The following is a 16853-nucleotide window of genomic DNA, read 5'->3' as shown; positions in this document are numbered from 1 at the left end:
GCTTGTATTCACTGGAGTTCAGAAGAATGAGAGGGGATCTCATAGAAACATTTAAAATTCTGATGGGTTTAGACAGGTTAGATGCAGGAAGAATGTTCCCAATGTTGGGGAAGTCCAGAACCAGGGGTCACAGTCTAAGGATAAGGGGTAAGCCATTTAGGACCGAGATGAGGACAAACTTCTTCACCCAGAGAGTGGTGAACCTGTGGAATTCTCTACTACAGGAAGTTGTTGAGGCCAATTCACTAAATATATTCAAAAAGGAGTTACATGTAGTCCTTACTACTAGGGGATCAAGGGGAATGGCGAGAAAGCAGGAATGGGGTACTGAAGTTGCATGTTCAGCCATGAACTTATCGAGCCTGCACCGCCATTCAAAGGGCCAAATGGCCTACTCCTGCACCTATTTTCTATGTTTCTAAAAGACTGTTGGAAAATGATCACCAATGCATCTACTATTTCTAGGGCTACTTCCTTAAGTACTCTGGGATGCAGACTATCAGGCCCCAGGGATTTATCAGCCTTCAATCCCATCAATTTCCTGAACAGAATTTCCCACCTAATAAGGATTTCCTTCAGTTCCTCCTTCTCACTAGACCCTCAGTCGCCTAGTATTTCCGGAAGGTTATTTGTGTCTTCCTTCTTGAAGACAGAACCAAAGTATTTATTTAACTAGTCCACAATTTCTTTGTTCCGCATTATAAATTCACCTGAATCTGACTGCAATGGACCTACATTTGTCTTCACTAATCTTTTTCTCTTCACATAGCTCTAGAAGCTTTTGCAGTCAGTTTTTATGTTCCCAGCAGGCTTCCTCTCATACTCTATTTTCCCCTAATTAAACCCTTTGTCCTCCTCTGCTGTATTATAAAATTCACCCAGTCCTCAGGTTTACCACCTTTTCTTTATATGCCTCTTCCTTGGATTTAACACTATTCTTAATTTCCCTTGTTAGCCACAGTTGAGCCACCTTCCCCGTTTTATTTTTACTCCAGACAGGGATGTACAATTGTTGAAGTTCATCCATGTGATCTTTAAATGTTTGCCATTGCCTATCCACCGTCAACCCTTTAAGTATCACTCGCCAGTCTATTCTAGCCAATTCACGTCTCATACCATCGAAGTTACCTTTCCTTAAGTTCACGACTGTCCGGTTTGTACTGGTCCCACCTCCCCCAGAACCGCTTCCAATGTCCCAGGAATTTGATCTCTCCCTTCTGCACCACTCCTCAAGCCACGTATTCATCTGAGCTATCCTGCGATTCCTACTCTGACTAGCACGTGACACTGGTAGCAATCCTGAGATTACTACTTTTGAGGATCTACTTTTTAAGTTTAGCTCCTAGCTCCCTAAATTCGTCTTGTAGGACCTCATCCCGTTTTTTACCTATATCGTTGGTACCTATATGCGCCACGACAACTGGCTGTTCACCCTCCCCCTTCAAAATGTCCTGCAGCCACTCAGACATCCTTGACTCTTGCACTAGGGAGGCAACATACCATCCTGGAGTCTCGATTGCGGCCATAGAAATGTCTGTCTATTCCCCTTACAATAGAATTCCCTACCACTATCGCTCTCCCACTCGTTTTCCTGCCCTCCTGTGCAGCAGAGCCACACAGGGTGCCATGAACTTGGCTGCTGCTGCTCTCCCCTGATGATTCATCCCCCTCAACAGTACCCAAAGCGGTGTATCTGTTTTACAGGGGAATGACCGCAGGGGACCCCTGCACTACCTTCCTTCCACTGCTCTTCCTGTTGGTCACCCATCCCCTATCTGGCTGTGTACCCTTTACCTGCGGTGTAGCCAACTCACTAAACGTGCTTTTCATGATATCCTCAGCATCGCGGATGCTCCAGAGTAAATCCACCCAGAGCTCCAGTGCCGCAATGCGGTCTGTCAGGTGCTGCAGCCAGATACACTTCCCGCACATGTAGTCATCAGGGACACTGAAAGCGTCCCTAACTTCCCACATAGCACAGGAGGAGCATAACACGTGTCCGAGCTCTCCTGCCATGACTTAACCCTTAGATTAATTTAATTTGCCAACAACAATGCTAAGGGTTACTTACTGATAAAGAAAAAGAAAAACTACTCACCAATTACCAGTCAATCACTTACCCCCTTGGCTGTGACGTCACCCTTCGATTTCTTTCCATGTCTTTTTTGCCTTCTCTCCCTGCTGCAGCTGCACCGGCTAGCCTTTTGTAGACCTCCCCACGCTGCCGCTCCACCTCACGAACTCCCCGCTGGGCCTTTTGTAGGTCTCCCCACGCTGCCGCTCCACCTTACGAACTCCCCGCTGGGCCTTTTGTAGGCCTCCCCACGCTGCCGCTCCACCTCACGAACTCCCCGCTGGGCCTTTTGTAGGCCTCCCCACGCTGCTGCTCCGCCTCACAAACTCCCCGCTGGGCCTTTTGTAGGCCTCCCCGCTGGCTCCTGGATGATGCTGGGCCTTTTGTAGGCCTCCCCACGCTGCCACTCCGCCTCACGAACTCCCCATTGGCTCCTGGACGACGCTGGGCCTTTTGTAGGCCTCCCTACGCTGCCGCTCCACCTCACGAACTCCCCGCTGGCTCCTGGACGACGCTGGGCCTTTTGTAGGCCTCCCCACGCTGCTGCTCCGCCTCACGAACTCCCCTAAAGTGCCTAATCGAAAGAGGAGGTGCTGTTCCTTGAGCTTACGTTGCGCTTTGTTGGAACAGTGCAAGAGGGCTCTCATAGAACTTGCTATACAATCTGCTGTACATACAAAGGAAAAGCACTTTGTGGAAGTTTTTTGTTTAAAAATATGGAAGCCTGAGGCTGCAATTTATGCGCTACATTTGCCAATTAACCTAAATGTCCCCGTTTTTATATTCTGTTTAGCACATTCAAAATTTTCTTCCTTCAAAAATGTCAGTGGAGAATGCAAATCTCCACTTGTATTGTACACAATAAATTGGAACAACTTTAAAAGTAGGAGCTTAATACAAGTTATTTGTGGATGGAATCAGGCTTGGAAAGGCAAGGTACTTAGTTTGAGTATGAAGTTAAATTTCAAATGATTAAAAATAGCATCCTCCCATCTTGTGCCAAATTAGTATACTGTTCAGATTCAGCATGGCAGGTGACACCTCATTCAGGCAGGTGCTACATTAAAATTTGGAGTTTGTATAACTGCTGAACAACTGCACTGCCTTTCCTACACCTTCTCACAATGACACAGTCTACCTAAATGCTTTATACAACAGTGTCCTTTGTTACCTTCATCTCTGGAAACATGTACTTGTTAGCAGGTGGCAACCAGTGAAGGGGCTGAAGGGATGTAGGGGTTCCTTTGTTGTTCATTCCAGTAGGTAAAACACCTTTCTTGTCTTCATAAAAGGCTTCTAATTGGGCATAGTGCCCAGGGATTTCAAGTTGATGTCTGCAAAAGCATACAATACATTCTGAGAGTTATTCAGGGATTCTGTCAATTTGGGAATCTCGCCTCTCAATTCATTTGCTGGGTGGAGGGATTATTAAACTTCTGCCTATTCTAACAATGAGGATCGACACCCAATTCATTTAATACCGTTCTAACTAATCTGCATATCCCAGATTGGTTAGGATTTTAACCAGAATGTATAGGGGAGGAAACGTTTGTAATGTTCCTTTCTTGGATATAGCTTTCAGAAACGTGTTGTTGCTGTTGGTCTGGCAATATCCAATGGATTACAGAATAAGATCTGAATCGTTCAGTGGTTACGTGTCTCTTTGCTTCTGGATCGAAATCAAGCAGAGATACGATGGAAGTATGTTCCCTCTGTACAAGTTATAATGGTCAAGATTTTGGTTCAGGTTCACTCCATTTCCCAATTGTCCCGAGTCCACAGCACCAAACTGCACAGTTTGGCATATTTGCCAAGCTAACATTGAGACCCACCATAGATAATAATTATTCAATACAGCAAGAGAGACTTGAGATGGGGTGAAGGGAATGCCAACAAGACCCATTGTTTTTTTTTGGTCCCTGGATCAATAATATCCAAGCATGGGCTGATGAGTGATAAGGTGCTATATAAATACAAGTCATTTATTTTTCTTCTTTCCAACTCAGGAAGTACAGAAATAAAGAAAAATACAAAAAAGTGATACAGAAATCGAACAATCATGTAGATTCCCTGGTGCCCTGTAGATTCCCTAGTGCCCAGACAATCCAGTTTGAAAGCCTGTAGTATACTTGGTGGCATTACAATACCAAAGGGCACAGATGACAATTCAGTTCAGCAAGGATGAATAAAACAGTATGTAAAAGACAGAATGTTAGATTACACATTGTGACAGTGGTTCTCGTAATTCCATAAGATACAACGGTTGTATGATGCTGATATTGAGGCGAGTCCCAGGTTTGAACTCTGGTCTATGCAGAGTTAGCTTTAGTATCAGGGTGGGGGGCAACTAGGCCTCCAGATATTTTTCTACAAGCATTGCTAAAAAGTATCCACATGGACCTTAGGCAAGCACAGGATTAACTGTAATGTCCTCATAGTGAGTGTCAGCAAGCTATTCAACTGTGTTTGGCTCACACAAGGTGCTGGAAGGGTGCCTACATCTATGAAATTATATTCGAGCAAGAGTTTGAAATCAAAATGGAAATTGATGAAACTACACAGCTGATATCTCAGCATCTGAAAAGAGAAAAGATAGGATAACATTTTGAGTGTAAATGCTTCATCAGAACTGAAAACTGGAAGAGAGTTTCATAATAGAAAAGTGAACAAAACAAAAGATGCAAAGGTAGAAATCAAGAATCAGGAAAGTGTACTCCTTTCAGAGAAGGGAGTTAATGGGTTAAATGGCCAACAAACAGGTTTTTCTAATTCAGATTAAGAGATGAAACGGGTGGGCGAGACAATGAGAATGCATTAAAACAAAAGGATGTGAAGTAGTTAATAGTCGGTGAAAAGGCACAGGAAGAATAAACAAAGCTCTCCAAAACCGTAAGCAAATGAGTCAATACCAAGCACAAATCAGTACATTCAGGGGAATAAAGGAGGATAAAACTAAGGTGAAAATCCACTAACTGTCACTATAAACGTGTACATCAGCACTAAGTCAGCTGAGAACTGCTGCAAGACTGTTTAAAGCATTACAGCAAATCCATTAGTGTTTGTTAGAATCTCCATTTCAACATCACTTAGCAGCACTGAGTCCCTGAGGCTGATTCTTAACATGCACTCAGTTGATAGTCAGTGAGAGGATCTTTATGCCCGTTACCAGTGCTGTTATTTAAAAAGACAACTGCTTAAAGTGCAATTTTATTTTTCGGTGTGTAAATGGTTACACCGTTCTTATGAAATGATTCACCACATATTTAAGGGCCACTAGCACGAGAGCCCTCACCTGACCTGATTCTCCAGAAAATGCATGTATCTGTACAGAAGTGTATACGACGGGGAGAGGATTCCAACAGACTTCATTCGAGCGCCTCGTTCCAGTTCACTCTCCACAGGCATGTTGGCAAAGCATGCGATACCAAAGTAGTTACCTTTCCGAAAGTAGCTGAAAACACAAATAACAGCTATCTGATGAGGAATATATACTAATCACAGTCAACACCAATATTTTACCTGGAAGCAGTCTTCTCAGTTAAGTTTTCTGAACATTATTAGAAAAATATACTCTGCATGTAATGATCAGATCAATCCTTCCCAGTCTCAAGACTTATCCAATAGGCGGATATTAGCATCCATGTGCTAAAGCCAGAAACAGACAAGGCTGCACATACTCAATATTTCAAAGCCAGATACATTGCAAGATAAAATGGAATTGAAGTGCACTTTCCCAAAAGGCTGAAGCTCAAAGAGTACATGGACGACATGCTGAAAGCTGAACTGAGCATGGGCATAGGTTCAATGCATTCAAGAAAATTGGTGAAGAGTTTTTCAGCAATGTTTCTTTTCAAATCACATTTTTTTTTTTTTTAAAACAAGAAACACAACACAATCTACCAAACTGAAGTCACGAACATCATTTTCTTCCATCTTCACTGTAATGGCTAGATTAGGTTTTTATGTTAGATATTTTTCCTTAAGGTCTGCATCTCAGTCCACTCTCATACACGAGCCCTTGCTCTCCATGACCCACAGCGTACCTTTACTTGGCCAATATAATTTGCAACCAGGCCAGAGATCAATCACAAAACCCTGGTTGTGGTGTTTAAGGTATTGGTCACATCATTTGCCCTCATGAGCTTTCTCAACCTCCAAAAGGCAGTAGAATAATCATTTTACGAGAATCTTGGCTTAGGCTGCAAACTGCCAAACAGATTTATTAAAAAGAGTGAATAGATAAGTGAACAGAAGCAATGAAGCACTACAAATTTTCAGAAGTTGCAAACTTAACGATCCCTCCTCAGAAGAACAAAAATGACCAGGTGGACCTGCAGTGGTAAATGGTGATGTAAATTAGATTGGGCATACAGTCCTTAAATATTAGCCTTTGTGGCAGTTTGCTGCTGGTCATCTGTTGGGAAATTTTCCATGAGTGGATCTGGCTTTTAATCCCATATGTACAATGACCAAAATCAATACAATGACCCATTATAGACACAGATGCTTCATTTTTGTCACACTGACACGAGGGCTTATCAGAGAATCATACAGCACATGGGGCAGCCAATTGGCCCATTGTGCCTGTTCTTTGGAAGAGTTATCCAATTAGTACCACTCCCCTGCTCTTTCCCCATAGTCCTCTAATGTTTTTCCCCATCAAGTATTTATCCAATTCTCTTTTGAATGTTACTGTCGAATCTGCTTCCACCACCCTTGCAGGCAGTGCATTCCAGATCACAAGTTACATAGGATATACGGCACAGAAACAGGCCATTTGGCCCAACCAGTCCATGCCGGCGTTTATGCTGCACTTGAGCCTCCTTCTGTCTTTCTTCATCTAAATCTATCAGCATAACCTTATATTCCCTTCTCCCCCATACGCTTATCCAGCCTCTCCTTAAATGCATCTATACTATTCGCTTCAACCACCCCGTGTTCGTGAGTTCCACATTCTCCCCATTCTTTGGGTAAAATTCTTCTGAATTCCTTACTGGATTACTTGGTGACTATCTTATAATGATGACCTCTAGTTATGCTCTACCCCACAAGAAGAAACATACTCTGTATCCATTCTATCAAAACCTTTCATAATTTTAAAGATCTCTATTAGGTCACCCCTCAGCCTTCTTTTTTCAAGGGAAGAGACCCAGCCTGTGCATCCTTGCCCACTATGTATACCCTCGCATTTTTGGTATCTTCCTTGTAAATCTTCTCTGCACTCTCTCCAGTGCTTCGATATCCTTTTTATAATATGACGACCAGAACTGTACGCAGTACTCCAAGTGTGATCTAACCAAGGTTTGATACAGATTTAGCATAACTTCCCTACTTGCCAATTATATGCCCATTCTGCAAGTTTATTAATATCGTCCTATAATTTGTTGCAGTCGTCCTCAGTATTGACTATCGCCCCCAATTTGGTGTCATCCACAAATTTAGAAATTGTGTTTTTGATTCCAAAGTCTAAATCGCTAATGTAAATTGTGAACAACAGTGGTACCAGCACTGATCCTTGTGGAACACCACTACCCACCTTCTGCCATTGTGAATAGCTACCTTTTATCCCTACTCTCTGCTTTCTGTCTTGAAGCCAGCTAGCTATCCATTCTGCTACTTGTCCCCAACTTTGCATTCTCTGACCTTGTTCATCAGTCTATTATGGGGTACCTTATTGAAGGCCTTGTGAAAATCTAGATAAATTACATCTACTGCATTACCAGTGTTACCTCTTCAAAATATTCAATGCGATTAATCAAGCAAGACTTTCCTTTTTGAAATCCATGCTGACTATTCATTATTATATTTTTGGTTTCTAGATGTACTTCTATTTTCTCCTTTGGTAGGGATTCCATTATGTTTCCTACCACCAATGTTAAGCTGACTGGTCTATAATTCCCTGGACATGTTCTATCTCCCTTCTTAAATATAGATATTATGTTAGCGGTCAGTCAGTCCTCTGGCACTACACCTTTTTCTAACGAATTACTAAATAAATATATTAATGCCTCTGCTATCGCTTCCCTAGATTCCTTTAAAATGTGTGGATGCAATCCATTCAGACCAGGGGTTTTATCCTCTTCCGAGTTTGATATATCCCCTCTTTTAATTTTAAATGCACTTATCTCAATACTAATCTCATCATACAATGTCGTGTCCATCTGTTCTATCTCCCTGGTAAATACTGAAACAAAATAATGATTTAATATTTCTGCCATCTCGATCATTGCCTGTGGTATTATCCTGTCTATCCCTTAATGGCCTGATTCTCATCCCAACCTTCCTTTTTTTATTGATGTGCCTGTAAAATATTTTACTATATTGTTTTATCTTCCTTGATTATTTAATTTCATAGTTCCTCTTTGCATTCCTCATTTTTATTTTAAACTTCTCAATCTCTTCGTATTCTCCCTTATCATGCACTCTCCTGCTATCTATGTACTTAATGTATGCCTCTTTCCTTACCTTCAATTGTTCCTTTATGGCTTTATTCACCCATGGAGTCTCATAAGAACATAAGAATTAGGAGCAGGAGTAGGCCATTTGGCCCCTCGAGCCTGCTCCACCATTTAATAAGATCATAGCTGATGTGATCATGGACTCAGCTCCACTTCCCTGCCTGCTCCCCATAACCCTTTATCGCCTTATCGCACAAAAATCTGTCTATCTCCGCACTAAATATATTCAACGACCCAGCCTCCACAGGTCTCTGGGGTAAAGAATTCCACAGATTTACAACCCTCAGAAGAAATTCCTCCTCATCTCAGTTTTAAATGGGTGGCCCCTTATTCTGAGACTATTCCCCCTAGTTTTAGTTTTCCCTATGAGTGGAAATATCCTCTCTGCATCCATCTTGTCGAGCCCCCTCATTATCTTATATGTTTCAGTAAGATCACCTCTCATTCTTCTGAACTCCAATGAGTATAGGCCCAACCAACTCAACCTATCTTCATAAGTCAAGCCCCTCATCTCTTGAATCAACCGAGTGAACCTTCCCTGAACAGCCTCCAATGCAAGTATATCTTTTCTTAAACACGGAGACCAAAACTGTACACAGTACTCCAGGCGTGGCCTCACCAATACCCTGTACAGTTGTAGGACTTCTCTGCTTTTATTCTCTATCCCCCTTTCAATAAAGGCCAATATTCCATATGCCTTCTTGATTATTTGCTATACCTGTATACTAACTTTTTGTGTTTCATGCACAAGGACCCCCAGGTCCCTCTGTGCTGCAGCACTTTGCAATTTTTCTCCATTTAAATAATTTGCTTTTCTATTTTTTCTGCCAAAGTGGATAACCTCACATTTTTCCACATTATACTTTATCTGCCAAATTTTTGCCCACTCACTTAGCCTGTCTGTATCCCTTTGCAGATTTTTGGTCCTCCTCACAATTCCTTTCCCACCCATCTTTATATCAACAAACTTGGCTACATTACACTCGGTCCCTTCATCCAAGTCATTAATATAGATTGTAAATAGTTGAGGCCCAAGCACCGATCCCTGTGGCATCCCACCAGTTACTGTTTGCCAACCTGAAAATGACCCATTTATCCCGACTCTCTGTTTTCTGTTAGTTAGCCAATCCTCTATCCATGCTAATATATTACCCCAATCCCGTGAACTTTTATCTTGTGTGGTAACTTATGTGGCACCTTATCGAATTTCTTCTGGAAATCCAAATACACCACATCCACTGGTTCCCCCTTTATCCACCCTGCTCGTTACATCCTCAAAGAACTCCAGCAAATTTGTCAAACATGATTTCACTTTCATAAAATCATGTTGACTCTGCTTAATTGAATTATGCTTATCCAAATGTCCTGCTACTGCTTACTTAATAATGGATTCCAGCATTTTCCCAACGACAGATGTTAGGCTAACTGGTCTATAGTTTCCTGCTTTCTGTGTGCCTCCTTTTTTAAATTACATTTGGGGTTTCCCATTCCGCTGGGACCTCTCCAGAATCCATGGAATTTTGATGGATGCATTGGTTGTATTCTACTATCTCTGCAGCCACTTCTTTTAAGACCCTAGGATGTACGCCATCAGGTCCAGGGGACTTGTCCGCCTTTAGTCCCATTATTTTATCAAGTACTACTTCTTTAGTGATAGAACTAAGTTCCTCCCTCCCTATAGCACCTTGATTATCCACTATTGGGATGTTTTTAGGGTCTTCTACCGTGAAGACCGCTACAAAATATTTGTTCAAAGTCTCTGTCATTTCCCTGTTCCCCATTATTAATTCCCCAGTCTCATCCTTTAGGGTACCAACATCTATTTTAGCCACTCTTTTCCTTTTTATGTACCTGTAGAAACTCTTACTATCTGTTTTTATATTTCATGCTAGTTTACTTTCATAATCTATCTTCCCCCTCTATTTTTTTTTGTCGTTCTTTGCTGGCATTTAAAAAAGTTTCCCAATTCTCTGGCCTCCCACTAGTCTTGGTCATTTTGTATGCTCTTGTCATCAATTTGATGCAATCCCTTATTTCGTTAGTTAACCACAGATGGTTATCCCTTCTCGTACAGTCTTTCCTTCTCATTGGGATATTTTTTTGTTGAGTTATAAAATATCTCCTTAAATGTCTGCCACTGCTCATCAACCGTTCCACACTTTTTCCCAGTGCACTTTAGCCAACTCTGCCTTCATACCTTTGTAGTCTCCTTTATTTAAGCTTGGGACACTGGTTTGAAATCCAATTTTCTCACCCTCCAACTGAATTTGAAATTCAACAATGTTATGGTCACTCATTCCGAGAGGATCCTTTACGAGGAGATTGTTTATTAATCTTGGCTCATTACACAGTACCAGATCGAAGATAGCCTGCTCCCTGGTTGGTTCCACAATGTACTGTTCGAGGAAACTATCCCGGATACACTCTATGAACTCTTCCTCAAAACTACCCTGGCCAATTTGCTTTGTCCAATCAATATGAAGGTTAAAATCACCCATGATTATTGCCGTTCATTTTTTACAAGCCTCCATTATTTCTTGATTTATACTCCGTCCAACAGTGTAGCTACTGTTAGGGGGCCTATAGACTACGCTCACCAGTGACTTTTTCCCTTATTATTCCTTATCTCCACCCAAACTGATTCAACATCTTGATCTTCTGAGCCATCCTTTATTGACAGTGCTACCCCAACTCTTTTTCCTTTCTGTCTGTCTTTCCGAATTGTCAAATACCCCTGAATATTTATTTCCCAGTCGTGGTCACCTTGCAACCATGTCTCTGTAATGGCTATCAAATCATACCCATTTATTTCTATTTGTGCCGTCAACTCATCTATTTTGTTACGAATGCTGCTTGGATATTTTTAAGATAAAAAGCTTTTAAATTTCTTTCTTCACTATTTTTTCCTGCTTTGACCCCATTTTGATTCACTTTGTTTATACATTCTGTCCCTTCCTGTTACGCTCTAGTTTTCATTTCCCCCCAGTGCTACCCTGCTCTATTGCCTTCTCCTTATTCTTTGACTTTTTACATTTTCGTCCACCTTTAATGGGATGAGAGAGTGATGAAAGTTGGTAAGTCAACTGGTCCAGATGGAATGCATCCTAAGTCGCTGAAAGAAGCAATGGTAGAAAAAGCAGAGGCATTGGTCACAATCTTTCAATCCTCATTGGATACAGGAGTAGTGCCGAACGACTGGAGGGTTGTTGATGTTATACCACTATTCAAGAAAGGGAGAGTGATCAACCAGGAAACTACAGCCAACATCGGCAGTGGGGAAGTTATTGGAAACTATCATCAGAGACAAAACTAACCCGTGTCTTTCCAAATAAAAGTTTATCAAGGAGAATCAGCATGGATTTTTTAAAGGAAAATTGTGTCTGACTAACTTGATTAAATTCTTTGATGAAGTAATAGAGAAGGTTGATCAAGGTTGGAGTTGTTTGGACTTTTGGAAGGCATTTGACAAAGTGCTTTGGAGGCTTATCAAGAAAATGCGAGCCCATACAATTAAGAGGAAAGTGGTGGTATGGATATAAAATTAGCTCAGTGATAGGAAGCTAGGGTGGTGGAGGATGGATTTCTCTCAGACTGGGAGGTGATTTGCAGGATTGGTTTTGAGTCCCTTTTTCTTTTCGAATTTTATAAACGACCTATACTCGGGCGTAGGGAGCAGTATTATAAAGTTTGCAGATGACACAAAACTTGGCAAAGTAGTGGGTAGTGATAAGGATAGTTATCGACTTTAGGATGACAGACAGGATAGTGAAATGGGCAGAAGCATGGCAGACAGATTTTAATGCGGATAAGTGTGAGGTGATGCACTTTGGGAGGGATGTATACTATAAATGGCACGATTTTGAAAAGTATAGATGAGCAAAGACCTTGGTGCCCATATACACAAATCCTTAAAGATGGCAAGGTAAGTTGATATGGTGGTTACAAAAATATGGGTTACTTGGGTTTATAATTAGATGCATAGAATATAAAAACAAAGAGATCATGTTAGAACTTTATAAATCATTGGTTAGGCCTCATTGGATTGTGAACAAGTCTGGGCATCACACTTCAGGAAAGATGCAAGGCCTTAGAAAGGGTACAAAGGAGGTTTACCGGATGTTACCAGGGATGAGGGACTTCAGTTATGAGAAGAGGTTGGAAAAGTTAAGAATGTTCTCCTTGAAAGAGAGACGTTAAGAGGTGACCTAATAGAGGCTTTCAAGAGGAGAGGTTTTGATAGAGGAAAACTATCCCCTCTGGCGAGTGAGTCAATAACCAGAGGTCAAAGATTTAAAATCATTGCCAAAAGATCTAGAGGGGAGATGAGAAGAAATGTTATCACTCAAAATTGTAGGGATCTGGAACGCTCTACTGAAAGGTGGCAGCCGCTGATTCTATAAATTTAAAAGGGAGTGGAACAGTACGAGGATGAGGAACTTATAGGGTTACAGACAAAAAGCAGGGATGTGGGAAATAGTACGACTGCTCTTTCAAAGAGCCAGCACAGGAACGCCGGGCCGAATGGCCTCCTTCTGGGCTTTAAGATTCTATGATTCAAAAAGGAAAGGAAAGGGACTTTTGTATTTTGTAGTCACGTTTGTAACACAGGAAACGTGGCGCAGGAACAGGAAGGAGTAGGCCATTCAGGCCCTCAAGCCTGTTCCGCAATTTAATTAAATCATGGCTGATCTGTATCTTAACTCCATTTACCTGACTTGGTTCCGTAACTCTTATCTAACAAAAATCTATCAATTTTAGTTTTGACATCTTCAACTGACCTAGCCTCAATAGCATTTTGGCAGAGGGAGTTCCAGAGTTCCACTACCCTTTGTGTGAAGAAATGCTTCATGACATCAACCCTGAACATTCCAGCTCTAATTTTAAGATTATGCCCCCTTGTTCTGGACTCTCTACCAGGGGATACAGATTCTCTCTATCTACCCTGTTGAATCCTTTAACCATCTTAAATACCTCAATTAGATTACTGTTTAATCTTCTATATTCAAGGGAATACAAGTCTAGTCTACGCAACCAGTCCTCATAATTTAACTCTTTTAGTCACAGTGTCATTCTGCGCTGCACCCCCTCAAAGAGCAGTATATCCTTCCTGAGGTGCAGTGCCCATAATTGAATACAGTACTCCAAATGGGGTCTAACTGGAGCTCTGTACAGCTGCAACATAACTTTCAGCCCTTTGCATTCCAGCCCTCGAGATAAAGGCCAACATTCCATTAGCCTTTTTAATTATTAATTTGCACACAGCAAGGTACCACAAGCATGATAATAACCAGATAAAATAATCTGTTTTACTGGTATCGGTTGAGGGATAATTGTTGGCCAGGAAATAGTGCAATGGATTATTCCACCCAAGAGTCTGATAGTGTTTAAACGTTTCATCTGAAATACGGCACCTCAGACAGTGCAACAACTCCCTTGATACTGCACTGATGTGTCACATGTGAACAATGGCCACTTGTACAAAGTACCCCAGCAACCTTATACCAACAACCAACTTCTTTGGGAGAAGTGTAAAGAGCAAAGACTAGTGATAAAAGCAATTATAACATCTAGCCTGCAAGTTAATCATTTATTCTGCTGCTGCTGTACAACTAAGAAAATGTAAAGGTTTGTCTTATTGTGTATTGGTACCAATGTATTGGAAGAAACATTGCACTTCAGGCAATGCCTTAATGTTGTGACATCACATTTTTTTGTGTAACACTCAATATATCACCTCAAATTGCTCCCACTACCGTTGATAAACCGGTTTCTTTATTCACTCGTGAACTGGGTGCTGCTGGCGAGGTCAATATTTAATGCCCACCACCAGTTAAGAGTCAACCACATTGGTGTGGGTCTAGAGGCACATATAGGCCAGACCTGGTAAGGACAGGTTTCCTTATTTTAAGAAGGACATTGGTGAGCCAGCTGACTTAATACACAATCTGGCATCTTCATGGTCACTTTTATTGATGCCAACTTTTTGGGCCCAAGTTTCCACATGATTTGCACCTGATTTTTAGGAGCAACTGATGGAGAACAGACTATCTTAGAAATTGCAATTCTCCACATTTTTTTTTCTGCAGTTCTAGTCAGGTAGAACAGTTCTACTTTGGAACAGAATTTTTTCTTCAAAAGAGGGCGTGTCCGGCCACTGACGCCTGATTTGAAAGTTTCCAGTGAAAAACGTACTCCAAACTAAAGTAGAATGGAGCATGTGAAGATTTTTGTAGAACTGAAAAAACCTGTTCTACACATTAAAAAATCAGGCGCAGGTTACAAATTAGGCGTCCAGAACGAGGTGGGGGAAGGGAAGTCATTAAATTCTATAATAAATCCTTATTTATACTTATACAAATATTATACAAATAAATCCAACCTGAATAAACATTTATAAGCAAAGAAAAGATGAAATGAACCATCTTCCTACCTGTGTGAAAGTGCTTCAGGCAAGCCTTTCGGGAACGAAGGCTGCCGGCCCTTCCCCAGCACCAGATTTACAGGTAGGTGGCATTGGGTTGGGTTGGGTAGGGTCGGGGGGAAAAGAGAAAGGGGGTGGGGGGGGGAAAAAAAGAGAGAGGGGGTGGGGAAGAGAGAGGGGGGGGAAAGAGAGAGGGAGAGGGGGGGAAAGAGAGAGGGGGGGGAAAGAGAGAGAGGGGGGGGAAGAGAGAGGGGGGGGAAGAGAGAGGGGGGGGAAGAGAGAGGGGGGGGAAGAGAGAGGGGGGGGAAGAGAGAGGGGGGGGAAGAGAGAGGGGGGGGAAGAGAGAGGGGGGGGAAGAGAGAGGGGGGGGAAGAGAGAGGGGGGGGAAGAGAGAGGGGGGGGAAGAGAGAGGGGGGGGAAGAGAGAGGGGGGGGAAGAGAGAGGGGGGGAAGAGAGAGGGGGGGAAGAGAGAGGGGGGGGAAGAGAGAGGGGGGGGAAGAGAGAGGGGGGGGAAGAGAGAGGGGGGGAAGAGAGAGGGGGGGGAAGAGAGAGGGGGGGAAGAGAGAGGGGGGGAAGAGAGAGGGGGGGAAGAGAGAGGGGGGGGGAAGAGAGAGGGGGGGGAAGAGAGAGGGGGGGGAAGAGAGAGGGGGGGGAAGAGAGAGGGGGGGGGAAGAGAGAGGGGGGGGAAGAGAGAGGGGGGGGAAGAGAGAGGGGGGGGAAGAGAGAGGGGGGGGAAGAGAGAGGGGGGGGAAGAGAGAGGGGGGGGAAGAGAGAGGGGGGGAAGAGAGAGGGGGGGGGAAGAGAGAGAGGGGGGGGAAGAGAGAGGGGGGGGGGAGAGAGAGGGGGGGGGAAGAGGGAGGGGGGGGGAAGAGGGAGGGGGGGGAAGAGGGAGGGGGGGGAAGAGGGAGGGGGGGGAAGAGGGAGGGGGGGGAAGAGGGAGGGGGGGGAAGAGGGAGGGGGGGGAAGAGGGAGGGGGGGAAGAGGGAGGGGGGGGAAGAGGGAGGGGGGGGAAGAGGGAGGGGGGGGAAGAGGGAGGGGGGGGAAGAGGGAGGGGGGGGAAGAGGGAGGGGGGGGAAGAGGGAGGGGGGGGAAGAGGGAGGGGGGGGGAAGAGGGAGGGGGGGGAAGAGGGAGGGGGGGAAGAGGAGGGGGGGAAGAGGGAGGGGGGGGAAGAGGGAGGGGGGGGAAGAGGAAGGGGGGGGAAGAGGGAGGGGGGGAAGAGGGAGGGGGGGGAAGAGGGAGGGGGGGGGGAAGAGGGAGGGGGGGGAGGAGGGGGGGAAGAGGGAGGGGGGGGAAGAGGGAGGGGGGGAAGAGGGAGGGGGGGAAGAGGGAGGGGGGGGGAAGAGGGAGGGGGGGGGAAGAGGGAGGGGGGGAGAGGGAGGGGGGGGGAAGAGGGAGGGGGGGGGGGAAGAGGAGGGGGGGGGGAAGAGGGAGGGGGGGGGAAGAGGGGAAGAGGGAGGGGGGGGAAGAGGGAGGGGGGAAGAGGGAGGGGGGAAGAGGGAGGGGGGGGAAGAGGGAGGGGGGGGAAGAGGGAGGGGGGGAAGAGGGAGGGGGGAGAGGGAGGGGGGGAAGAGGGAGGGGGGGAGAAGAGGGAGGGGGGGGAAGAGGGAGGGGGGGAAGAGGGAGGGGGGGAAGAGGGAGGGGGGGGAAGAGGGAGGTGTGTGTGATGTGTGTGTGTGGTGGAGAAGAGGAAAAAAAGAAAGAGGAAAAAAAGAAAGAGGAAAAAAAAGAAAGAGGAAAAAAAGAAAGAGGAAAAAAAGAAAGAGGAAAAAAAGAAAGAGGAAAAAAGAAAGAGGAAAAAAGAAGAGGAACACACAGAAAGAGAAAAACAAGAAAGAAGGACAAAAAGAACAAGCGGAACCCCAGAAAGCAGGAAAAAAAAGAAAGAGGAAAAAAACGAAA

General features: G+C 44.1%; 1 protein-coding gene across 5 annotated transcripts in view; it reads right to left on the bottom strand.

Moving 5' to 3' along the window:
• The window catches only part of dennd11 (DENN domain containing 11), a 35783-nt gene that overhangs the window by 12952 nt on the left and 5978 nt on the right, over nucleotides 1–16853 (bottom strand). For 4 of the 5 annotated variants that reach the window (XR_011596761.1, XM_070900430.1, XM_070900431.1 and 1 more), the window contains exons 3-4: nucleotides 5367–5525; nucleotides 3246–3408 (exon numbers count right to left, since the gene is read on the bottom strand). Coding sequence is in view for 4 of the 5 variants with exons in the window: in XM_070900430.1 (XP_070756531.1) it covers nucleotides 3246–3408; nucleotides 5367–5525 (322 nt within the window). In the remaining variant the exon portion in view is untranslated. The remainder of the gene's footprint in view (nucleotides 1–3245; nucleotides 3409–5366; nucleotides 5526–16853) is intronic. The other variant, XM_070900432.1, reaches the window with a different exon arrangement.

This window comes from Pristiophorus japonicus, chromosome 15 (assembly GCF_044704955.1).
Source record: "Pristiophorus japonicus isolate sPriJap1 chromosome 15, sPriJap1.hap1, whole genome shotgun sequence".
Classification (NCBI taxonomy): Eukaryota; Metazoa; Chordata; class Chondrichthyes; family Pristiophoridae; genus Pristiophorus; species Pristiophorus japonicus.
This window is presented reverse-complemented; position numbering and strand designations above follow the sequence as displayed.